Below are 26,948 nucleotides of genomic sequence, written 5' to 3'. Positions count from 1 at the left end.
CTCTAATTTCCATTCGCCAGCTGTGAAGATTAGGGCGCACCCATATCTGCTGAGTGCATGCCGTCTTGTGTATCGCAATTAGCCACTGGTCAATCCAGCGTCGTATGAGGGTCTTCTCAAGCCACCGCCACTCACACTATCCTGCGATGTTCATCATCCACCTAGCAACTGCACACAAACTTATTTAATCGCTCCTTCTCTTCGTGTTTGTGCTACGTGTTTGAAGGCATTGCCCGTGAGCTACAATATCACATGCAAACGGCGTTAACGCATTAGATGCCCGGCTTAAATTCCAACTTATTATTGCCCGTGAGCTACAATATCACATGCAAACGGCGTTAACGCATTAGATGCCCGGCTTAAATTCCAACTTATTATTCACCGAGTCGCCAGTAGACTTCAGTATACACGCGACGGGCAGCTACAGCCATTGCGAGATGTATATTTGATGTGGTGTTCCGGGTGGTAAAATATGTTCCGTGATCTGAACGCGGCTTTTTTCACTCCAGCGCTGTCCTACCAGACAGTCTCGTCCCTTCACCTGATGAAGGCCGCTTGTGTTGTGGCCGAAACGTCTTGAGAATATTATTGTGTTATTTTATTTTATCAATTTGTTATTTTATTCTCATTCTACGTGACTTTACCGAAAGAACCAAAGAAGGAGAAAATGCTCCGTGTTGCCAACACAGACATGCCCGGCTGATGTTAAACCCCAATTGCATAAGGGGCCGTCCATAAATGACGTCACGCGATTTTGGACGATTTTTGACCCCCCCCCCCCCCGTCGTCACACGGCGTCACAAAAACTCAGACCCCCCCCCTCAAATATGACGTCACAAAGCTCTGCCCCCCCCCCCCAAAACCATATTTCCAATTTGAAAAGAAAACATGCTTCAAATCGCTTTAAACTATTGTTATTGTAGTGCGTATTTAATGTGGCGCTGCACTCTGATGTTGTAGGAGAAAACATGTATTAAAAAGTCTATTTAATTAAGTAGAACGTGTTGTCTATATTTATTTAAAGTTGCGAATTTTGATGTGACGTCAAATTTCTCAAATCCCCCCCCCCTCGTCACACATCGTCACAAATGTCTGACCCCCCCCCCCCCCCCCAGGTGCGTGACGTCATTTATGGACGGCCCCTATGTACATCACAGGTGGCTTCACTCGCTTTCCGTCGGCTTTAGCGTCACACTCCACGAAGTGCGAATTATGTACTTGCTTCACTGTTGATGGGGATCACATATATAAACACACACACACGTGTGTGTTTAGCACGGGACTCAAAGCAACGTAGACCTTCACGGTGACCCTACCCCATGAAGGAAAACCATGAACCTTGCAGCGGACATCGTTAGGAGCCCCAATTAGAAAAATTCTGTTTGAGTGTTATCGTTATAAAGTGGGGCCAAAAATATGGCAAATTCTAAAATTACCCGCACAGTATTCAATGGACATTATACATAACACCAGTCATGATCCCCTACCGGCAGACTGATGTCCGTTTGCAGGTCAAGGTGCTGAGTCACCTTGTGTCGCACAGGGACAGCTGTCACACGCGATGCCCCTCTGCAATGCATTGAGATGAGATGGTGAGATGAGATGTTGAGATGTTTGAAATGTTGAGATGTTGAGATGCTGAGATGAGATGTTGAAATGTTGAGATGTTGAGATGAGATGTTGATGAGATGTTGAAATGTTGAGATGTTGAGATGCTGAGATGAGATGTTGAGATGCTGAGATGTGATGTTGAGATGAGATGTTGAGATGTTGAGATGAGATGTTGAGATGAGATGTTGAGATGTTGAGATGAGATATTGAAATGTTGAGATGTTGAGATGCTGAGATGAGATGTTGAGATGCTGAGATGAGATGTTGAGATGAGATGTTGAGATGAGATGTTGAGATGAGATGTTGAGATGCTGAGATGAGATGTTGAGATGAGATGTTGAGATGATATGTTGAGATGAGATGTTGAGATGATATGTTGAGATGAGATGTTGAGATGAGATGTTGAGATACTGAGATGAGATGTTGAGATGAGATATTGAGATGCGATGTTTAGATGAGATGTTGAGATTCTGAGATGAGATGCTGAGATGAGATGTTGAGATGAGATGTTGAGATGAGATGTTGAGATGAGATGTTGAGATGTTGAGATGCTGAGATGAGATGTTGAGATGAGATGTTGAGATGAGATGTTGAAATGTTGAGATGCTGAGATGAGATGTTGAGATGTTGAGGTGCTGAGATGAGATGTTGAGATGAGATGTTGAGATGAGATGTTGAAATGTTGAGATGCTGAGATGAGATGTTGAGATGTTGAGGTGCTGAGATGATATGTTGAGATGATATGTTTAGATGAGATGTTGAGATACTGAGATGAGATGTTGAGATGAGATATTGAGATGCGATGTTTAGATGAGATGTTGAGATTCTGAGATGAGATGCTGAGATGAGATGTTGAGATGAGATGTTGAGATGAGATGCTGAGATGTTGAGATGAGATGCTGAGATGTTGAGATGCGATGTTGAACTGTTGAGACGAGATGCTGAGATTTTGAGCTGTTAAGATGCTGAGCGCTTTGAGACAACCTGGCGTATGGGACGGCGCTCTTATCGAAAAACAAATCGTTAAGTATATCGGCTCGATTATATTTGTACCAAGTGTCAACTCTCTAGCCCGTCTGCGACATCATTAGAATGTACAAGAGTTAGTCGTGGCGATCAAGGAATGGAACGCATCCGAGAGGGCGTCCCCTCACGGAGGTGGAGCAATGAATTCGGCGTCCGTCCAGCAGACATTTAAGTGGATTAAATGACATCGCAGGATCGGGAGAGATGGCTACGGCTTAAGGCGGGGCTTCGTCCAGCAGTGGATTGATCAGGGCGGATGATGTTGGCAGCAGTTAGATGCCATCTTCTCATCATGATCATCAGCACGAACCATGGAGCAGGTTCGCCCGTAGGTGTCCACTGCACATGTCGTCATTTGTTTCAACTTTGTGCCAATAAGTAGTGGCCACATATTTCTGCCACCAATCCCTTCTGTCGTCGTTGTCGTCAAGCCATCCTCTCTTTCGGGTTGCATTTTTTCCTGAGCAACCACACGTTTTATTTTTCCACGTTGTTGTCCATTAAAACACGCGTGTCCAAATAGTGCCAGGTTCCTTTCTCATTGCTGCCCGCATCGTGTCTTCTTCTACATGCAACATCTTCTTCAAAAACACAAACGCCCACGTTAAGGGATGTCGCAGCCACCTCTAGTGGCGAGTCGTCTCACCGCTCTGACATTTTCCACGGGTTCGATTCCCATTCAGCTCTCTCTCTCTGCAATCACCAAAGTGCGCCGTCTGCTGTAAATGGGACGTTAACCATCACGCGGTGATATTTGTTAAGAACAGCCACCGCCTGCTGTGTGCCGGTGGCATTTAGGACAAACATGACACTGGTTTCAAAACGTGGCCAGCCGAGTAGCGGCGCTGTGTTTGCTCACTCGTGTTCAATGTATGAATGAACCCGGCTGTCCGAGTTTGAATACTGGCTACGGATAACATCAGCGGCGAGTGATGTCTAAGCCATTCTTGGCTGGCCGCTCCGTGACTGACAAGGGGTGTGGGGGGGGGAGGGGTTGCTTCATCGAGCAGTGGATAAAACGTGCTGTTACTAAATTTAATTATTTAACACAGTGAACGTACACATATATACACACACTAGTAGCCTGCACATTCTTTGGACGTGACAGTCCGTCCCTCCCTCCATGCATCCAGCCAGCAAAACTTTTTTTTAAAAAAATAGTATAGTGTGAGATAATGCACAGTCATGTGTAAATCCACTGCTGGATGAAGGGCCAACCATGCCGGGTCGGCTATTTGAGTTGTTTGACCATACTTCACCACGCTGGTCAATGTGGGTTGACGAGGAAGATTTCGCAGGTGGCACGTCGGGTACCAATATTACTTGCCACTAATGATAGCCGTGGCCGGGATTCGAACTCAAGTGGCTGGTTTCACAGCGTGTTGCGCCAACCGCTGCACCACTACTCAACCCAAAAATGAGTGTTCCAAAATCGAATGATAAAAAAAAACCTCTCCATCAATAAATCCCTCTGCTTTAAAAAAAAAAAAACAGTGGACTCCGACCAACCTTGTTTAAGGACAACAATCTAGATTTGAAGTTAAGGACAACAGTTTATTCACACGCTTTTTAGGTATTAATTTAACCCATTGATGCACTTGATCACAATATTTTGTTCACGCGCCGCAAATCGACTCGAAAAAGAGGCGCGGCGCGAACGGGGTTGTCTGCGACCGTCTGGTACGATGCGATTTTGACATGTCGTCATCAGCGTCGTCACCAGCCGCGCTCAATCCACCGCTGGACGGACGCATCACCTCTGAAACGGTCGCCATCTCTCACGGCACCGCGATGTAGCGAGCCGCACGGCAGCGTGAGCACGCACCAGCTGGACCTCACAGCAGCGCACACGGAGACGCGCCCGCGATATCCTCTCCCCGGAATGCTGCCCCCGGTGCTGCCCTTGTGTGTGTGTGCGTGCGTGCGCATGTCGGAACTTCTTTCGCACCGTACGTAGCTCATCGGAGGTGCGGGCGTGCGAGGAGCCAAGTGCGGCACTCGCGTTGTTTCAAAAAGCAAAAACGCCTCGCATCGAGACCCCGGGGACGATCCACCCTCGCGAGATAATCTTGTGGCACTCCCCAACCCTCCCGCTACTCACCAGCGCATCCACTCACCAACGAACACCACACATGCGCCAACGCATCAACTCACTCACCAGCGCATCCACTCACCAACGCACTTACCCACTCACCAATGCTTCTACCAACAACGCACCCACCCACTCACTCACCGACGCCCCATCCACCCACTCACTCACCAACGCATCCACTCCCTCACCAACGGACCCATTTACTCACTCACAAACGCATCCACTCACCAACTCATTTACTCACTCACCAACGCACTCATTGACAGACGCATCCACTCACAAACTCTTACACTCACTCACCAACGCACCCACTCACTCACCAATGCATCCACTCACTAACTCATCCACTCATTCACCCACGCGCTCACCCACGAACACATCCACTCACAAACCATTACACCCACTCACTAACGCACCCACTCAAAAATCCACCAACCCACCCACTCACCCATCCAACCATCATCACCACCACCAGCAAATACCACCACCAATCAACCAACCACCACCTCTCAGTTCGTCTTGGGGTATTTTTTTTTGTTGCAGGCGCTCGCACGCTTCCTCGCTCGTGAATAATTAAATCGGTTTCGAATTTCGCCTTTGCAGGAAAACTCGCTTACCTGTCGGAAATAAATAAATAAAATAATTACAAACTAAGTCTCCCCTTTGATCCCGCCACTGGGTATAAATGCGGCGGCAACGGGGATCCAACCAGAACGAGTGGAGCGCAGGGCGAGACGCACGTGCGTGGTGGAACGCGAGTAGAGACCCGTATATCGATACATAAACGACCGCATAGCCTCGCAAGTAAATGAAATAAAATAAAAAACCCCACCGCTATTCGCCTCCTGCCCTGGCCGCTAGTTCAAATATTGCGCGTAAACGCGGTCGCGCAGCAGAGTGCCGAGAGCTCGCAACAGGTGACTGCTGCTCGCGTCTGCCTCCGTTCGTGTCCCCCCACCACCGCACCACCACCTTCTCTCCGTGCAGCTCAGTCACAGGAGAAGCTCAGACAGCCTCCTCGTTTTGTTCCGCGTCTCTGTTTTGCGGCGTGTGAGCCCTTTCCGCCTCTCCCCGTAGCAGTCGTGAAGGACAGCAAGAGCGCACGTTTTTAGCGCCTTTATACAATTTTACACCTCCCAAGGCTCCTTGCGCTCCCCACAACTCGTTCGTTTTCGTGCAGAGAAGAGACTCAGAGACGCAGAGAGATACCGGCAGCAGAAAGGGCGAGAGAGAGAGAGATAATAACAGAGAGGGAAGAAACAGAGCTCTACAACACACCGGGGCCGTCGAGAAGACATCGACCAGCCATCCCTCGCTCATCTCGATCACTCTCACGCTCTCTCACGCCGACCCCAAAAGAAAAGCAGCGATGAGTGACGCAGCGGCGAGGGTGGCGATCCTGCAGCAGCCGCGCATCTCCGCCGACGATCTGATGAAGATCTGGGAATTTTACGACAACGATGGTAAAATGGGAATTCTTAACCGAAGCGACGATGCTTCTCTTTTTGTTGTTGTTGCTGCTGCTGCTGCTGCTGCGAAAACGCGCAAGCGACGCGCTTTGTGCCTCGCTGAGCGCGCGCGCGCGGTGGCGATGTCGCGCGCGTTGCAATGTCGAGGCGCACGCGTGTCCCCTTTTTTTAGACAGCGCGTGCACTTTGTGACAACGCGATGCGTAAGCAATGCCAGAATCTGACATAAGTGCATTGACGTTGAGACTTAACTTAAGGCTGTCGTTTGTGTGTGTGTGTGTGCACGGTGCATCGACGTGCATGCTCGTTTGCATTGGTCACAGGCGGTGCAGGTAAATGCACAGAGACTGTTTTGCGCGCGCGCATGTGTGTGTGTGTATGCACGTGTGTCTCGCACACATGGGTATTTCTGAAGGCAGAGAGTTGCTTGTTGTTTGACCACGCAAAAACCTCGGCTGTTGTTTTCGCTGCTACTGCTGCTGCTGCTGCCCGTGCGACAGGGAACGGATACATCGAGGGCAAGGAGCTGGAGGACTTCTTTCGAGAGCTGGAGCAAGCGAGGCGTGGAGCCGGCGAGGCGAGTGCTTGTGCGATCACCGCCGTTACACCGTGTCCCATCACCATCATCACCATCATTGTATCGTAATAGTCACTTTGAATTGCAACAGCGTGTTTTTTTTTATACATAGCACCACTTGGCACTTTCTGGACAATGTGCGAGGCGAGCCCTGTAAGCATAACGAGTTACGCATTCATTCGGACGGACTTGAATCTCGCAGAGATGAATCCAAAACGATAAACACGAACCCAGGAGCACGACGGGCGAGGTGCAGTCGACACGGCCACCGCGAGAACGCGCGGATGGGTGACTCGCACTGCGTTGTGCTGCTACATTATCTCTCTCTCTCTCATCTCTCATCTCGCATTCATTAATTCCCTTATTCACCCACTCACGTTTGCTCTTCATTCATCGACTCATTCATTCGTGCTGTCCGTCCGTTCTCGAGTCATTCCATGGTGCACACATGTGAACGCGCTTGTTTGGCATCGAGCCCAGCGTTGGCTGTTGCCGCCTTGCCAGCAATTTCTCCCTGATTCCATAGCTGGTACCTGTTGCCGTGGGTTACGACTGTGTCCATATACATACACACACACAGCGCTGCATTGCACAGGATGTGCATGCACGCATTTACATTGCTGCTGCCGTATGGCTACGTGCACAAGCACGCTGGATTGTTTTGTATTAATTGCAACGTGCAAAATTTATTGCAAATGAAATAATGACTACAGCATATTGGCACTTTGTTGAATCGTAGGAACCTGCGTGCTCATCATTGCACGTGCGAGAGCAAGGCACGCAATGTATGCGGGTGCGTTCCACACCCTATTTGCCGTGTGCGTGCCACGAACGAAGGCCCATTGCCCGAAACGTTCGCTATTGTGTTGTTTTCCTTCCTTTTTTAAGGTCACATTGTTATTGACGAACGTGTTGAGCCTTTGTCGTGCTTTGAGGCTGTTGCGCTACTACCATCGCAGTATCACTCGATGATGTATTAGCCAGTAGTTTGCAATCGAAAATCATCTGCTCGGTGCATACACATCGTGTACACGATCATCGCCATCACTACCATCGCCATTAGCTGTGTTATATAATGATGATGACAGCGGCGCTCTGCAGAGGCACGGGGGTGGCAACGTGGTCCGTCCATCGAGGGAATTGGTGATTCGGTGTTTACAGCCGAGAGAGGGGGGAATTAAACATTATTATATTATTATTATTGCTGCGTTCGCCACTGCGATTGTGTCGAGCAAATTGCGCGTGCCGTTACGTCAACAGTGTTGAAGAACAATCGAGCGGTGTCTTTGTCACGTGTCGAACAAATCGGCTGCCTCGCCTTTGGAGGCGCGCGTTGCGATGGCATCGCGCGGGATCTCGAGAGCGCGCTTCTGCCGCTCAGCACGAATCGAGACGAGAGATAAAACGACGAACACATTCGACAGGAGAGGGAGGAGAGGTCAGTCAGAGACCGATGCGTGTAGGACACTCGACACGCTGCGTAATGTACATCGCGTGTCACCTAAATGTAGATAAAATGTTCATTTATTATTATGATTTTTTTTTAAGTCGTCAACCATAGGTGTGTGTGGGGTGCGGGGGGAGGGTGTTGTTTGACCATACTTCACCTTGCTGGTCAGTGCGGGTTGGTAAACAAGGGCGTGGATAGTTTGAGCGATGTCGCTCGCCACTGATGTTAGCCGTGGCCGAGAACAGAACTCGCGTCGCTCGGTTCATAGCGCAGTGTCTCTCATCCCTGGGCCACTGCTTCACGCCCTTGCTCCATTGTTGATTTCTACTGCGCGACAAAGCGATTGCAAAGCACGTTCGTTAAATGTATTTAAATGCACTCGGGTGAGTGGAACCGTAGACCCCGGAGAGTGTTTTGCTTTCTAAATGTATTACGAGACACGCAATTGCGTTGGTGGAGCAGTGATAATAGTGGTTAGCGCGCCGAGCTATTGATTCCGTCCAGACGAGTTCGATGCCCGGGCAACGGCTAACATCAGTGGCGAGAGCTATCAGAATTAGTCCTCCCCCAACAACCCCCCCTCCTCTCCAATCCGCACCGCTCAGATTGGTGAAGTATGGCCTTCATCCAATGGTAATTGAGAATGGCTGAAACGTTTGCATGTCAATTAGCCTCATAACTGCGTTTGGAAATTATTGGAAATCACGAGCCACGGGCGTTGTGCTGTGACAAGCATTGCCTCTGGGTGGCGTGGCCACGCAGAGAGTGTTCCTTGCCAGAGGGCAAAGCTGCTGCCGCTGCTGCTGCTTCTATGCGTGTGCGAATACCATGCACCACCCCGTGTCAATCAACTCCACTCGGCACAGCAGTGACAATACCATCGCGCCCTTGCATCTCACGCTATTGCCCACGGATAGTTTTCCCCAACCTATCATAATTACAATAATAATGGCCATTATCTATAGCAAACGGAAATAAAAATCGGAAAACAGTCACGGAAAACTTGAGCAGCCTTCGAATGACTATTTAGATACGTTTGTACTCTGACTAGTGACTAGCTTGTTATTCCGTATTCAGGTGGGTCTAGTAGCAAGCTTGGTTTATCGCTTGCGTTGGGATTACGGGGTCGGTTAGATTTATAGCAGGAGCCAAGGTTATACCGACCCTGTATTGTGTGTTGATTGCTATTTCAACATCATTTTGTGGTGATATTTGAATCCCATTCCGTGCATGTGCATCATCATTATTGTCATCTTCATCATCGTCGTCATCATCATCATGGTCGTCATCATGGACATCATCATGGTTTATCATCATAATAGTCACCATCATCATAATAGTCATCATCATCATAATAGTCACCATCATCATAATAGTCACCATCATCATAATAGTCACCATCATCATAATAGTCGCCATCATCATAATAGTCACCATCATAATAGTCACCATCATCATAATAGTCACCATCATCGTCGTCATCGTGGTTGTCATCGGCCAGACTCGATGGAGGCCTCTTGAAGCCTCCAATATCCCGACGATCCGACGATGCAACACCATATAAGTGAGAAAAAAACGCAACAGGCTCGTCAATAAAAGGAAAACTAAATATTATACAGTATATTAGAAACCTACAATTGCCCTTATTCATTGAACATGAAGTAGAGCCATTACCCAAAACGTCGTGTAGGGTTGTTTTGTTCCAGTATTTGTGTTTGTGCACCACTTCCAAGTGCAGCGGTATTGCAAAATAATTCGCACACTATATACGTATATATTGTGACCCAAATCAGTTTTTGAGCTCCGTTGCTTCGTTAGAACTGCACACGCTAGGGATAGCTCAGCTGGTGTGTGTGTGTGTAATATTCTCTTAGCGTTTTCTTGCCCCAGATCCAGAACAGTCATTTTACAAAATGGATTTCTCGATAGACAGCTCTTATTTATAACTTGATGACGAGCCCACTGAGACCAGTAGCCTGTTTTTTTTTAAAGGTTAGACTCGGATAAAATATAAATACACTCCACAGAAAATCCCAAACACCAAGTGTGAACGAAGGCAAAACGGAAAACTTAATAAATAAAAACACCCCAGATAAATTTCAACTGCCCCTTTCCGTGCATGTCAAGTAGGCAAGGACACAGGCCGCTCATGCTGGAGGGCAGAGCATTGACAAGCCGAATAAATATCAAGGTTAATAGGAAAGGTCACCCGAGCTGTCAATACACCTGCCCGATATCGCAAATGCACAGGATGCGAAAATCCATTCGATTTTGTTTCAAATATATACAAAAAAATAAAATCCCCCCTCCCTGCTCTCTCCCTGCAGTGTACGCCGTTGCCCCTGGCCACGATAGTAACAACAACAATAATAATAATAATGAGAATAACGTAAAAACCGCCCTCTGTTTAGCGCGTTACACCGACCGCTCATTGAGCACCCCTACTCTCATCCTCCTAGATCAGCGGTGCCTCTCTAGCGGGGTGTCAGCAGAGGAGATGCACGCAGCATCGGTGACTCGGTGGTGGTGGTGGTCCTCGTTAAAAGTGCCGTGAAGAATTCAATCTGAAAAGTGGGGTTACGTAACCCCAATCGGATATCGAGATTACGGCATATCTTGGGGGGGGGGGGGGGGGGGGTTAACGGTTTAAAAAGGCAGGTTTCGCAACTGGACCATCAGTCGCGTAACCAAATTTGTTTCCGGAGATTGCTTGAAAGAGGAGTCTGTCTCCGATGTAAAAGCAACCGGTGGGGATAACGGCTAGCAACTGGTCGCATCGACGTTCACACGCAAGCGATTCGGTGGCATGAAGCCAAGTCTTGCGAAACTGGTCGCTCAGATGTCCTGTATCCAGCGTCATTGGGATATTGTACACAAATGCTCCTCTGTTGCCACTGAGCCTTCCACCAATGTGTCTTATGACTCAGACACGTGTCTCAATGACTGATTTGGGTTTATACGTTATTTACTCAGAAACATTTTCTGAACTTTTAAGCAAAAATAACCGTGACCACCTAAGAAGGTCTTCGATGTTCTCTTGGAAACGGAATTCTCATAAACATATCAATTCGGAATAACTCCGTACTCCTATAATGTAGTGCTCTTTCTCAACCCCCCTCGTAACTGAATGCCTCCTAGCACCGTGCTAGTCGTGGAGGATCATTGACCATACTTCACCACGCTGGTTAGTGCGGATTTGTAAAGGGTGGGCGGGCGGGCATCCGTGACCGATCCAGTCGCAATATCACTCGCCACTTACGTTATCCGGCGGCTGGGAATCAAAACTTCATTCGCCACGGCTCGAGTGGCCAATGCTATGCTGGCAGCCTTGTGCATTTTTGTTTACTGTAAGGGAGTGTTAATGACGGACGTGGTGAGTATTGTTTTTAATTCGTAAAGTACTCGTATGTATGCCACTGCCTACGCGATCTATTATTTATAAATTGCGATAATCCGCTGCTGGTACCCACCGTAATGTACAACGTCGAGACAGCCGAAGGTGGCATTTGAGCACCACGTTTTGTGATTTCACAAGCAGATATATAGCGCCCTCTTCTGTGCCAAGTACCGGAATGGCCCTTAGCCAACTGTGGATGGCTTTCATCACCGTGGTGTGTGTTTACGTTGATACTGCCGCGGTTGTAACGATGCTTCGCTCCACGCCGGTGGCGAAAAGATATAAACTACCTTGCCTGGTATACAAGAGGTTCGTGAGTTCGATCCCGACCCTGACGCCCGTTGAATATTTTGAGTTTGCATGTCTCTCTCCCCGTGGTCGCGTGGATTTTTCTCAGGGTCCCTTTTCTCTGTTTTTTTTTTTACCCCTCCACGTTTAGAATCAACATCACGCGTTTAGAGGATTTGGCTGCTGTAAATTTTCACACGATAAGCCACTTCGTTGGATGTATTTGTATGTATGCTGAACTTCTTTCGCATCGTACCTAGCCAACTGTGCTAATCGGAGGTGCCGGGGAAGGACAACAAATAACAAACTAAACACCAATAAAAACATCCGTTTTCAATCTAAATTTAAAAGTGCATAATCCCAGCGGCTTCCCAAGATATCATTTGTAGCCAGGTCGCTTCTGAAAAAGAGCTCAATATAGCTCAGTGGGCCTTACCTGGTAAAATAGAGACACAGTTCAGTTTAGTTTCTCCAGGAATTTAATTCCGTTGCTGAAAAAGCCCCCAACACGTGCAGCGAAACGTCGGACATCATTGTCTAGCAACACCCGAAAACACATCGGAGAGAGTTCCGGCTAGCTAAAAAAAACACACAGAAGCTGCATGGGGGTGGCGGGGGGGGGCATCTCCAGTTGCGTTCCTGAGCCAGAGGTGGAAATTTATCTCTTCTGTGGCAGGAACACGTGGATCAGAGAGCAGACGCAGCTGGGCAAAGACAGAATTCAAATCGTTAATAGGTGCTACTCGATAACAACACTTGCCTCAGTCTGTTACAGGCTATACGGGGTGTGGGGCAGGATCTTTGTCTCAGACTTATTACAATCGCAGGGAATGTGAGGGATGGCAGGAGCTTGGGCAAGCCCTTCATCCAGCAGTGGATTAATCGTAGCCGATGACGGCAGGGACCATTGTTAATATAAGACATTTGTAGTGGTTAATTCAAGGGCACTCTGATGAGTGAGGCTGGAGTTGCACGGTGAACAATGGAAGGCGACTAAAGGCACTGGGGGTGTGGCTCGCAATCTGAAATGGCGAGTTCAAATCCCTGGCAGGAGTTGATTCAGCCCATCATTCATTCCCCTGCAGGCGATTACATTAGTAGCACTTTGTGGGAGACTAACAGTGTGGTTGTATCACGAATTCAGTCATCACTGCCATAGGCATGTGGCATTTCTGCCAATGGTTGTAAACAGAAGTTGACTAGCATCATACAGGACATCTATGTGACTTAAAAAAAAACCCATATCATCTATATTTCCAAAGCAGCTTTTTGCAACAACTACTATTCATGGAGTAGTTGGGGTGTCACGGTGGCGAGATATTATCTGCCTCGCCTGGTATGCAGGAGATCGTGGGTTTGATCCCGACCCTGACACCTGTATATTTGGAGTTTGCATGGCCTTCCCGTGGTCGCGTGGATTTTCTCCAGGTCCTCCGGTTTTTTTCCCTTCACACTTAGAAACATGCGCTTTGAGCATTTGGCTGCCATTCATTTCCACGTGATAAGCCACTTCGTTGAGCTATCATTTGTGGCCAGAACGGTTTAACCTGGTGAAAAAAAATAGATTAATATATCTTTTTTAAATGTGGACATTATCGAGGTGCAATGGTGAGCACACTGCCGTTTCGACCGTAAACTTTCTTCATTTGCCCCACCTCTGTCCACCCAGCAGTATAAATGATTGGTATATCGGCGGGTCGCGTGCGGTGGGATAACGTTTCTGGTACTCTTACCTCGTCCAAGACACGATAAGCCAATTCGTTGAGCTATTATTTGTGGCTATGTCGCTTCTGAAAAAGAAGCTAAGAGTTAAGTGGACTTTACCTGGTTAAATTCCTATCGTGTTTTTGCAACTGGACACCTGTTGAAAATAGCTTTATAGCTCATCGGATTCCTCCAGCATAAACAATGATTCTGATTCTGAGAATCTGACCAACGTGGAATAATCGGCCAAATACCTTTTTAGAGTTAAGGGGGCTCTCGAAATCTCACCTCGCGTGGTATGCCCTTCCACCAGCAGTGTCCTGAGCAAGCAATTACGGGGCTGCACCTTTGCCTCTTACTATTACATGCACGCGCAATCAATTTTACCCCCGTACATTTAACAGGGTACGCGTGCACGTTTCAATTCGCCGTGCTCACGCGTCAAGCCCTGGGGTTGGGTTGATCTTTTGCGTGGGATTTTGTTGTTGCTCGAATAAAAAACGGGGGGTGGGGGGGGGCAGCCGCATCATGCGCGGTGTCTTCAAGGAACCTTGAACCCTGCGGATGGTGAAGAGAAAAAAAATATCCCCCAGACACTCGGGAGGCTGCGTGAAGACGAGGTCATCACATGCCACGCGCCGTGGCCACCGAGCGCCCAAAATAATAAGCCTGAGCCACGGTTGCCTGCACACGTTGAGTGCTGTACAGGTCTGCTGGGATTCGCCTTTGCTTCGAGGCTGTAGCAAGCCAATAGGCACGTGTGTGTATATACAGGGTGATCCGCTTATAGATGCCCTACTAAAAAATATATATAATCGAAATTATAGAGTTAAAAACAAGATTGTATTTCAAAGCGTTCAACCTGCATGCCACCAATCTCAAGCCAAGAGGCACGCGCGTACGCAGCGTGTACCGCTTATGTAGGTCAAGGTGCAGCCCTGCAATTGCTTTGCTCGCCCCACTGCTGGTGGAAGGGCCTCCACTGAAGCGAACTCTGTAGAGGGAATTTGGTCTCACAGGTTGCTCGCGACCTGTCGAGCAACCTGTGCCGTAGCGTTTATACTGCTGGGTGAACAGAGGTGGGCCGGGGGGGGGGAAGGTTTGATAAGATCGCCCACTGGTTACCCCGCTAAAACAACGTGGAGAAATGAAACAGCCATTACATGTCTTCCACCTATCTCAATATTATTGAGGTTTGGTGTTTGGTTTGTTGTCCTTCCCCCACACCTCCGATTAGCACGGTTGACTACGTACGGTGCGGAAGAACTTAAGCATACATAGAGACATTTGTCCAGCAGTTTGTTAACTGCTGGACAAATGTCTCCCTCCATCTCATTTTAGTCTTTGGAGGTATTTTTAATCATACTTCACCACGCTGGCAAGTGCAAGTTTTTTGCAGGGGTAGAGGGCATTCCAGAACAGGTTCTGATATCACTCGCACGAATGTTCACCGTGGCAGGCAATCGAACCCAAGCCGCTGGGTTCATAGTGCAGTACACTAACCAATGCGCCACCACATCACCCCAATCTCATTACACTTATTAAATTAATGCACCGATTACATCAATGCTCTTCTGATACAGAGCCGTCACTTTTACTCTAGTCAATCACCTGCTGAGAAGAAACTGAGTCATTAGGAATAAGTGAGGTATGTATAATAATGGGTCGCTCTGTATATGGCCTAAGTGTCGTATTGTGTGAGTACTACCAGATATTCCAAGACAATTGGCCCGGCGTGGAAGAGTAAGCCAAATAACATGTCGAGGCACTCTTCCTCTCGCGGAAGTCCTTCCACCAGCAGTGGCTTGAGCCACCATTTGCAGTGGTGCTCCTTTAGCACAATAGAGGTGTTTGGGGGGTTAGATCACGTAAGTATATACATGTGTCGTCAAACCCGCCACCACCCTACACAGCCATGCAGTTAGTAAGTTTTGTCACGTAAATTGAACATGCCCATGCATTACTAGTACAGCACACCGGTGTGTCAGGGAGCAAAAGCCACAACATTCACAATCTGCACCTGTAGATTCACTGGGTTGTGGAGAAGCAGGTAACGCGTTGAGACGTGAGAGCGCCCTAGACATATGGCGATGCAAGATTCCGAGTGCGCACGGTCGCTGTCTGCATAGACGTCCGTTAAAAAAAATGCATCTTCGAAAGCTGATGTATTATTGAACGCACACTAAGGGACGTGTTTGTGCAGCAAAAGCCACGAGCAATTGCAACAACAATGCAAGGTGACAATCGTCGCCCCACAAACAGCACTCTATACATCTCACGCTGCTGGTGTTGCTTAACTAACGATAGGTCGTCGTGGGGGACGGGGGCGAGGGGAAATCAGATAATCACGCAATAGGCAAGTGATTGGGAATTTCAAATTTAGCGCGATAAAAGATTGCTCTCATTTCCTATGAAGGTGGGTGCAATTCCTAGCCGTGCATGTCACGATTACAAGGGAGATGGGTAATGATTCTAATTAAGGTTGAAGGTTAATAGCAAATAGACCTCTGCGTTTAATGAATTAATAACACTGATTTTAAAAGCCTGAAGGCCTATGCCCATGCTGTGTCAGTCATGCGTGCTGTTTGACCATAAATGCATCGGTAGTGGATGTTAAACAAATTAGAAGTGCATTGCTGGGAATGTAGCAAGTTGAACAGATTCAGGAATTTTAATGTAACGAAATATGGAAAAAGAAATCCCTTGTACTTCAATGTCATACGTAACAATATTTTTACAACAATGTTAAAAAAATTATGAAGCATCGTCGTTCATGCAAATTGCATCTCACAATCGCTGAGGAACCACCGACAAGTTGGAAGGCAGCGAAGCGGTGAGCCGGCGGGCTAAACATTTATCCAAGGTCTGCATCCTCTACGCATATGTATATGTCTTAAGTCAGTTAATGCGTGTTCATACATGTTGGCAGAAACCAGAGCATCTGGAGAAAACGCACGTGTGCGAGGGGGCAACACTATCACATACAGGCGGGACAGATCATTTTAGGCATGTAGTCATGCCAGAATGAAACCACACAAGCTCTTTATAAAGAGTCAAAATACAGTCACAATAGTGCTGAGGAGACCCACCCAGTGGCCTAGCGATTGAGTGCGGAGATGGTCCACCAGGGCACACGAGGCGCTGGGCTACAAAGAGCGCGGATATTGGACAGCGGGCCCCGTTTCAACCATTGCGGCGGGGCCCATGCGAGCCAGGCCACGCCGGTGGACCCATCTGAAATATGCATTGTCCATACTCATTTTGTATGAGCGTCAACCTTCTATCTTACCTCTCCGGTAGTGTTGTTCAATGCAAGGTTTGCGGGCCACTGGCGGCCCCTGGTGGCCTTTAGTGCGGCCCCTGACGTGCGGCCCTCGACAATAGACAGAGTGAAAACAGCCCCCCCCCACCCACCCCAATCATCATCCTGCTGTCAAACCCCAATGGTTTCAAATGTGTGGCGGCCCTCACACTGATAATGTGTTATCGGCGAAAGTGGCCCACCTCTGAACATTTGTGAAGAACACGGTATTGATAGACGTTTGGCAATGCTTCCCATTAAAAAGTTCACAAATAGCCCAGCCACACAGCCCAAGGGCACACGCACACACGCACGCACACATGCACGCACACACACACACTGGCTTTGTGAATGAAGTGTCTCTCATGTTGTCCACTTACCTTGCATAGGATTCCGAGTCCTTCAGGGAGAGCATGAAAGAATTCATGGAGAAATTTGACCAAAACTCTGACGGTCGGATTGAGTTGGCGGAGGTGAGTTTTACGTGCGATTTGCTTCCACCTGTGCACTTTAATTCAGTGACCTCTACAGATGAGTCCCATTAGCGATGAAAACACGAGTATGTAGCAGCTAGCGTTGTTGTTTATTTTCTTACTTTTTTTTAGATAATAGAATTCTGCCGTGCATAATTCCTGGTATGAGCATTCCGAGGCGGCCTTGCTTATGCAATATTATTTTCAATTGATTAATATTAAAAGCCCTTATGTCCAGCATGCTGCAAGGTGAAAGGACCTCATTCTCCAAATTCCTCGTATTCTGTGGTTCACATTTAGACAACAACATCGCTGATGTGTGTTCGCACAAATATAAACACAGATGTGGAATGCTAATATGGCACAGAGTACAATGAACAATGAATTAAAGAAAATGAATCTCAAAAGTCCAAGAAAGCCACAGCATCCATATCACTCGCCACCGATGTTAGTTGAGGCAGGGAATCAAACTCGGATCGCCAGGTTCATAGCGTAACGCTATAACCACGACACCCCACATCTTTATTATGCAATTGTATGATTTTATGTTTTTAATAGAACATGTCAAGAAGGAATTTAACAACGATTCTAATGCATCACCCACCTTAACAACACCTTGAGACTGAGCGACGTAATTCTGGAGAAGAAGTACAAAATGTCCATGATTATATCGTGGTTTAATAAACTCATAAAGAGCTGCATGTTAAAAGTGGACTTGTATTGAAATCAGCAGTGGACATTTAATGGATGGCAGATGTTTGCCTGCAAAATCCAGTTGTCCTTTTCTCTCTGATCCCAGTTGGGGGGCTGCTGTTGTATGATCGTTGTGCACTTTCCTTGTTTGTGGTTTCAAAGCGTTTCAGATCACGCTCAGAAGCAATGCTTCTCACGCACTAAAGCTTTGTCGCCTAATTGCGCATTTCACCCAGGAGCTCTCTCCAGGCACACTCACTTTTATTGAAAGGCATCCCCTTCATTATTCATATCGGCATCGTAACCATAACATGTCTCAAATGCGTGTTGCAAATTAATTAACCGCCCTCGTACGAAGAGGCTAAAAAAGTGGAGGCTAAAAAAGAGATAGCACTTAAATTAATAAATGCATTATTATATAACCGTCAACATTGAACTCGATACCACATAAAGCGTGCTTGTAAATGGATTCGTGAACGAGCCAAAGGATTTTTATTTAAAAAAAATCTTATTCGGTAAACAACGGACAAGTTTCTTAAATCTTGGATGCAAATTATTTCAACTAAAAAGAGTTACAGTAAACGCCTCATAGATTGGATATTCATCTTCACGAATGTTTTCAGCTTAGTTTCTAAGGGCAAATTGTGGAAGGGTAGACACATAACCTCAAGAGCCCCCCCCCCCCTTAGTTGGAGGCACTTCCTACCAACAGTGGTCTGAGCAAACAATTGCAGGGCTGCAATCTTTACCCTCTTGCATCGTGACCGAATAAGTCCACGAATGAGTCGTGTGCCTGATGAACCCTGGGTCCACAGCTCGCGCAGATCCTGCCGACCGAGGAGAACTTCCTGCTGTTTTTCCGGCAGCACGTCAAATCCAGCGCAGAGTTCATGGAGGTGAGGGGACACGTACAGAGGGTACATGGAGGCATGCACAGAGGGCACCTGGTTAATGCGAGGAAGCCCTTTAAAATGCAATCAAATTTGTCTTAATGGAGCAGGGAATACTTAATCAGCATGTAATCAGCACGTTGTTATAAAGATTAAAGATCCCTGGTTTTGATCTTCCACGAAGCTCGTGTTCCACCCTAAACCGCATCCGTACAAACTATGGCAGCTGTGGAAACCTGATGCACAAATGGAAAATTAAAAACTCTCCAGTGTGCTACTGTGGTCATCCAGAACAAGTCGTACAACTAATAACGACGCAAAGGCCCAATCCACAAATACGAAGGAGGCATCACAGCGATTCACCTCTGCTTCTCCTGATGCGGTTGTCTGTCTTGACCACCTGGATGTGAAATCGTAGTTGTTGCTCTACATCAGCAGCCATGCGAATGATGAAGCAAACAGATTAAAGCCGATCCCTGTGCTCATTTTCTTTATGAATCGTTCGAGTGAAAACCAACCAAAATTCATATAAATTATATGCATATGTTACAATTGATAGGGTGCGCTTCTGGGCGCTGCAGAAGCAGAGAATGTCGGCCTCAGGCTAGGCTTATTCTGACTCGTATCGGCAGTGGGCTGCAACAACACCGTGCCACTCTACTCAGGGGATGAGACCTGAGGATGTATTTAAATACAACTCACCAAAACCGGACGGAACAAACAAGAAACGATGCAAGCACAACGAGAAAATAGAAGAAAAAAATATAGAATAAATTCGTGAAGCCCAATTGTGAAAATTCATTCCATTTTCCGGGAAGGAGTTCAATGATTACACAGCCAGCACATACAATACAGAGCCATGCTTATGGTTGGAGAGAAAAAAAAATGGACGTAAAATATTAGTTAGAATTTCAATAGAATTTTCATTAAGCAGTCGTAATCATTATCATTATGGGCATGATGGTGGAAATTAAAGGGAAATCAAAATAATCTAAGATGCTTCCCTCATTTTGCAATTCGCTGTAGATGGATGACTACTGCCTTTGCCGTTACACTGAGCTAAAAGCCGTGAGTGGTTGCCAAAGATGTATTTTCTTTGCGCACACTGGCATACATTTTGTCAACCCTTTAGGAAATAGTGAAACGTACACGATCTCCATTTTCGCATTTTTCAAACGGCAAATCTACAGATGCATATGGTGCGGTGCATTTTACCTGCTTTGTGAATGGATGAATAAATGAACAGATGCATAACTTACACGAATTTATGCAGCAAACAGGCTGCCTTAGAGAGATGAATAATCATGGACCATGAGGACTCGGGGATGAGTGTCCAACTGACTGTGCTATCCCAGAGTGCCCCCCAGAGTCACGCACAGCCTGTGGCTTCCAAACCCAAGATTGCGTTTGCCGGTGAATTCTCGCCGAACTACCTTCGCGCCCAGATGCCATCCGGTTATCACAGTGTTCAGCTGCTCGCACCTCATTGCATCAACATGACAACCCGCTGACCCCGCCCATACTGGACATTTGTGAACAAGATCTTCGTGGCTCATCGGATTCCCCCAGTCTAAATCAAGATTCTGATTCTATTGGAGGTCTCTCTACGTACCATGTCCCTCCTCAAATATGTCGGCCATCATGGCTTTCCATTTCGCTCTGTCCATGAAAATTCTCGACAACTTTGCGGTAGATACTCCTCCCAGTTGCAATGCAATTGTTCAAATTGCTTATTTAACTTAATTTGCTGTCTTACCTGGCGTCTTGTAGCTTTATAATTTTCCCAGTCGAAGCATTATATTCAGTCTCTTGTTTTCTCGTTTCATGTCCAAAGAAATCTCACTTTGAGGTGCCTGGCATTAAAACACTGCTGGGCGTTTGAGGCGGACCACGCATCGCAAAAAAATTTCATGAAAATGCGTAGAGGCTTCTGTGACCACCCAACAGCTTGCTGACCCTGTGCAGCGGAGACATTTAGGCACGAGTGCACAACTGAGAGGCGTGCATTTCAGTTGACCCACAAAACGCTTTGTTACATTTTTGCACTAACCCTGCGAGAACGCATATACAGTATTTGCAAAGTGCATTGGCCATACCTCCAGGTTTGTAATGGATAATTTACATGTTTTTGCTCCTACTGTGAAATGTCTCCTTCATGAAAACAACAACTGCACAATCCAATTACATGTCCACACCTCTCCCATGACTCAGTTCCGCAGCTTTAAACACCGCTTGTCGGTAGCTATTATTTATTTATTTGAATCACTGATGCACATCAACAAAATGTCAAATGACAAAAAATTATTTAAATGAAAATCCCTCTCTCCTCTGACCTTACACTGCGAAACGATCTCCCCAGGTAGAGACCTTGATTAAAAAAAACTGTCTGGTATGCCACTGCACCAACCGAGTAGATAGTTCACGGTATGCCTTTGAACGACACAACTCCCGAATAAGCGAGCCGACTTTAGGGATGGCAAAACCACCTCGAACACTGCCACCCTGCGGCTGCACTCAAACTAAGGGGGGGGGGGGGCAGCGGGGGGCGGCGGCACAACACTTGGGTCACTTGGCTCATTTCATGCCGAGCTCCAGATTGGAGAGAGAAAACAAATACTCGAGCATTGGCATTGCTGAGCAAGGATTTCGGCACGGAGGGCATGCACGCGGAAGCCCAGCTGCAGTGAGTGTTTGACAAGTGCTGAACGAGTCGCATTTGACGGAGTCGTCCCTGACGAACGGCTGTGGCTTTACACCCACAGATTTGGAGGCGGTACGATTCGGACCGCAGTGGCTTCATCGAGGCTAACGAGCTGAAGGTACGATGGCTTCGACGTGCGTAAGCAGCGCATGCATGCACGCGCCAAACGGTGCGTTTAAGACGTGGGGTGGTGATGAGGTGGCCAGGTTTGTTCAGGGGTCAGAGCGATGAGATCCTGGGTTAGAATCCAAGCGGACGCCTGTGATTGAACGGGTTTCCCAGGTGATGATGGTCTTTGCCCGGTTGATGGTCTTAGAGCCCCGGTTACCCATGACTGCACAAGACCAAAAAAAAAAACCCCATCACATTTAATTTGCTTTATTTAAATGAAAATCCCTCTCTCCTCTGACCTTACACTGCGAAACGATCTCCCCAGGTAGAGACCTTGATAATAAAAAAACTGTCTGGTATGCCACTGCACCAACCGAGTAGATAGTTCACGGTATGCCTTTGAACGACACAACTCCCGAATAAGCGAGCCGACTTTAGGGATGGCAAAACCACCTCGATAATCATACCTCGGAAAATTTTAAAAATCGGTTTCAATGCCCTGTGTTGAACATTAATGTGGCAGAGTGCATGGGGATGTGCTGCCACCTCGACTGCGTGGATCCGCATCTGTCGGCTGTTACTCAACGCGAAGGCTTGCACTGCTCTGCAAGAGACCTGAATGGGTCTCTCGCATGACATGATAGGGACAATACAATGTGCGAAATATTTACAAATAAATACAAAAAAAATGAAGTGGTGGAGTGAATTCAAATGTCCAGTGTTTTTCTTGGAAACTGCATTTCTTGCCTGCAGTCCCCTAATGACTCTAGTGCGGTGATTTTCCAACCCAGAGTTAACGCCTCAACCTTGACAAGCAGGCGGCTTGCGGGCACACCACACCATGAGGTCTCACAGTGGCAGGCTTTGTTCTGACAATCCCTATGAGAGAAGAAGGGGGGGGGGGGATAATCATGCCCGTATGACCCACTGAGAAAACGTAGAGTTAAAATTGGGTGAGCCACTTTTCACCATGCTCGACAGAGCAACGCTTCCTCTTGGTGAAGCATGGGCCAAGTGGTGAGACGCTCGGGTTGCGCTGGGGGGATATTGCACTCGGAACACAACAAGCGATAATGATGCCTTCACCTGGAGGAACACGCGGTGGTGGAGTTGACCCAGGCTGAACTGAATCTCGCAAATCTAATGAGCTGGTTGCTTCGCAAGCGGTGGAATTTCCTAGCCGCGCGGATGCAGCTCGTGTGTGTGTGTGTGTCGCGCGCTTAAGGATGTATCACGCGCTTTCAGATGCGCTTCCGCGGTCGCTTGGATCGCTCTTCCTTCCGATATTCGAACGCCACTGGAGCTATGCACTTTTAAGTAATCTAGATGGAAAACTTATTTCTTGATAACTGCTTTTTGTATTTAGTTTGTTGTCCTTCTCCCGCACCTCCAATTAGCATGGTGGGCTATGTACGGAGCGAAAGAAGTTCAACATACAGTACATACAGTGAGGGAAAAAAGTATATGATCCCCTGCTGATTTTGTACGTTTGCCCACTGACAAAGAAATGATCAGTCTATAATTTTAATGGTAGGTTTATTTGAACAGTGAGAGACAGAAAAACAACAACAAAATCCAGAAAAACGCATGTCAAAAATGTTATAAATTGATTTGCATTTTAATGAGGGAAGTAAGTATTTGACCCCTCTGCAAAACATGACTTAGTACTTGGTGGCAAAACCCTTTTTGGCAATCACAGAGGTCAGACGTTTCTTGTAGTTGGCCACCAGGTTTGCGCACATCTCAGGAGGGATTTTGTCCCACTCCTCTTTGCAGATCTTCTCCAAGTCATTAACGTTTGGAGGCTGACGTTTGGCAATTCGAACCTTTAGCTCCCTCCACAGATCTTCTATGGGATTAAGGTCTAGAGACTGGCTAGGCCACTCCAGAACCTTAATGGGCTTCTTCTTGAGCCACTCCTTTATTGCCTTGGCCGTGTGTTTTGGGTCATTGTCATGCTGGAATACCCATCCACGACCCATTTTCAATGCCCTGGCTGAAGGAAGGAGGTTCTCACCCAAGATTTGACGGTACATTGCCCCGTCCATCGTCCCTTTGATGCGGTGAAGTTGTCCTGTCCCCTTAGCATAAAAACACCCCCAAAGCATGTTTCCACCTCCATGTTTGACGGTGGGGATGGTGTTCTTGGGGTCATAGGCAGCATTCCTCCTCCTCCAAACACAGCGAGTTGAGTTGATGCCAAAGAGCTCCATTTTGGTCTCATCTGACCACAACACGTTCACCCAGTTGTCCTCTGAATCATTCAGATGTTCATTGGCAAACTTCAGACCGGCAGGTATATGTGCTTTCTTGAGCAGGGGGACCTTGCGGGCGCTGCAGGATGTCAGTCCTTCACGGCGTAGTGTGTTACCAATTGTTTTCTTGGTGACTATGGTCCCAGCTGCCTTGAGATCATTGACAAGATCCTTCCGTGTAGTTTTGGGCTGATTCCTCACCGTTCTCATGATCATTGCAACTCCACGAGGTGAGATCTTGCATGGAGCCCCAGGCCGAGGGAGATTGACAGTTCTTTTGTGTTTCTTCCATTTGCGAATAATCGCACCAACTGTTGTCACCTCACCAAGCTGCTTGGCAATGGTCTTGTAGCCCATTCCAGCCTTGTGTAGGTCTACAATCTTGTCCCTGATATCCTTGGAGAGCTCTTTGGTCTTGGCCATGGTGGAGAGTTTGGAATCTGATTGATTGATCGCTTCTGTGGACAGGTGTCTTTTATACAGGTAAGCTGAGATTAGGAGCACTCCCTTTAAGAGTGTGCTCCTAATCTCAGCTCGTTACCTGTATAAAAGACACCTGGGAGCCAGAAATCTTTCTGATTGAGAGGGGGTCAAATACTTATTTCCCTCATTAAAATCAATTTATAACATTTTTGACATGCGTTTTTCTGGATTTTGTTGTTATTCTGTCTCTCACTGTTCAAATAAGCCTACCATTAAAATTATAGACTGATCATTTGACTGTCAGTGGGGAAACGTACAAAATCAGCAGGGGATCAAATACTTTTTCCCCTCACTGTACATACATTTAAAGAGTAGCCTATATAGAGTTTTATATATATGATACACTCAAAGTCATAAGCCAGAGTCAATCCACTCCTAGATGAAGGCTTCCCCATGCCGCAACCATATCTCACCATCCTGTAATGTAATAATCTACATGCACACGGGGGAGATATTATATCTCTCCGTCTCTGCGGCGGACGTGCTCATGAACCAGTAAGGGTTAAAGTCCCTTGTGTGGTGACAATTACAGTATTATTAGAGTGTCGTTATGTAGTAAATTACATAACAGCGGTGGAATTATCATTAACTATTTAACGGCACCCGAGATTTAAACAGCCGAGCAACATGTGTGGTTAAAAGAGGGCCGCGATCGACCACTTATTCTGAGCACGAGTAATAAAAGCATGTCAATGATTGCGGATTATTTTAATGCACCTTCCGAAATATTACCTAATTTAAAGGTTAATAACAAAACATTAAACAATTATGTCTGTTGCTTGAAACGTATTGATTTCGTTATTTAATCTTGCATGCCATGAATTGTTTAACACGTCGCAATAAAAATATGATGCGTTTTTTTATTAATAACATATCGACTTGTTGTGCATGGAACATTGACTCCTTCCTAATTGAGTCCACTGCAATTAACTTAAACACATTCCATATGGTCTGAAGAAAATGCCCTTAGCTAATCAAGATATATTGTGTTTCAATTTAATTTCAAATAAGTATGGCTCTTAAAGTATAAACAATCTCACTCGTTGCGAGATTTCAGTATGCTCCCCCTCTGCGTGCTCCCCTTCTCCCTGCCCCCCCCCACTCCCTGCTCCCCCCACTCCCTGCTCCCCCCACTCCCTGTTCCCATTCTCTGCTCCCCCCACTCCCTGTTCCCCCTCTCTGCTCCCCCACCCCCTGCTTTCCCCCTCTGCCCTTCTCCCTGCTCCCCCCACTCTCTGCTCCCCCCACTCCTTGCTCTCCCCACTCCCTGTTCCCACTCCCTGCTCCCCCCACTCCCTGCTCCCCCCACCTCCTGCTTCCCCCCACTCCCTGCTCCCCCCACTCCCTGCTCCCCCCACCCCCTGCTTCCCCCCACTCCCTGCTCCCCCCACTCCCTGCTCCCCCCACTCCCTGCTCCCCCCCACTCCCCGGATACAAGCCGTGTGATTCCATTGCGTCGGGTATTGCGGTGGCGCTCTATAACTCTCCGACGTGTTCTCGGCTTCTGTCGCCCGTTGTTCGGGACGACGTCCGACGCTTCAAACGTTGGACATCGTTCCGAAGAACGCGCGGAGCGACACGAACACACACACGAGGGGAAAAATGCAAACAGATTCCTTGCCCAAACGAGCAATAAGCGACTGTTCACAGCCTTGAGCAAGTGGTGGAAATTTCACGTTCCTATACCAGGGCCATGTCCATCCATTTAGGGCGACAAAAGCGGTACTTCTTGTATCAACCCCAGAATGTGATGTGCTGGGGTCAAACAGTGGCGAAGTGTTAACTAACTCGCTTGGTATGCAGGAGGTCGTGGGTTTGATCCCGACCCTGGTGCTTGTAAATGTTTTGTGTAAGTTTCTATGTATATCTCTCGCCTCCGGGTTTTCCCTCCAAACTGAGAATCAACACGCGTTTAGAGTATGTGGGCTGCTTTAAATGTCCACACGATAAGCCACTTCGATGAGCTATCATTTGTTGCCAGGTAGCTTCTGAACCAAACAAATATATAACTCAGTGGGTCTTGCCTGGTAAAATAACAAAAAATAGCGAATAGTTAATAGTCAACCGCCAACCAGGGTTTGAACGAGCCACTCGTTCTCCCGCCCTGCCAACTGGCCGGCTACATCACCGGCTTACCTCGTGTTGCTCTGTCTTCTATTACAGGATTTCTTGAAAGATCTGCTGAAGAAGGCCAACAGGGAGTTTGACGAAAAGAAGCTCAATGAGTATACCCAGACGACGGTACGCGCACTCAAAGCTGCCCCATTCAGCCCTCCGGCTCCGGCTTGGCGCGGCGATTCGCCAGCGTCCAGAACGATCGCCCATGCAAGCCGCTCAACCCGTCGCTTTGCTCCATTCGCACCTCGAGAAAAAAAGAAATGTTCGCGCCTCACTGACGCGTCTGGGTGGTTTTGCTTTGGGCAGTGA

General features: G+C 47.3%; 1 protein-coding gene across 2 annotated transcripts in view; it reads left to right on the top strand.

The window, feature by feature from the left end:
• The window catches only part of LOC116944176 (calretinin-like), a 43,364-nt gene that overhangs the window by 8,211 nt on the left and 8,205 nt on the right, over window positions 1–26,948 (top strand). Inside the window, exons 1-6 of one of the 2 annotated variants that reach the window (XM_032957676.2) lie at window positions 5,300–6,192; window positions 6,699–6,775; window positions 17,305–17,388; window positions 18,897–18,977; window positions 21,734–21,790; window positions 26,685–26,762. In XM_032957676.2, the coding sequence (XP_032813567.1) occupies window positions 6,099–6,192; window positions 6,699–6,775; window positions 17,305–17,388; window positions 18,897–18,977; window positions 21,734–21,790; window positions 26,685–26,762 (471 nt within the window). In that variant the 5' untranslated portion in view covers window positions 5,300–6,098. Of the gene's footprint in view, window positions 1–5,299; window positions 6,193–6,698; window positions 6,776–17,304; window positions 17,389–18,896; window positions 18,978–21,733; window positions 21,791–26,684; window positions 26,763–26,948 lie in introns of those variants that run through there. The other variant, XM_032957677.2, reaches the window with a different exon arrangement.

Source organism: Petromyzon marinus, chromosome 20 (assembly GCF_048934315.1).
Source record: "Petromyzon marinus isolate PM22_M1 ecotype Great Lakes invasive population chromosome 20, UKy_Petmar_22M1.pri1.0, whole genome shotgun sequence".
Taxonomy (NCBI): domain Eukaryota; kingdom Metazoa; phylum Chordata; class Hyperoartia; order Petromyzontiformes; family Petromyzontidae; genus Petromyzon; species Petromyzon marinus.
This window is presented reverse-complemented; position numbering and strand designations above follow the sequence as displayed.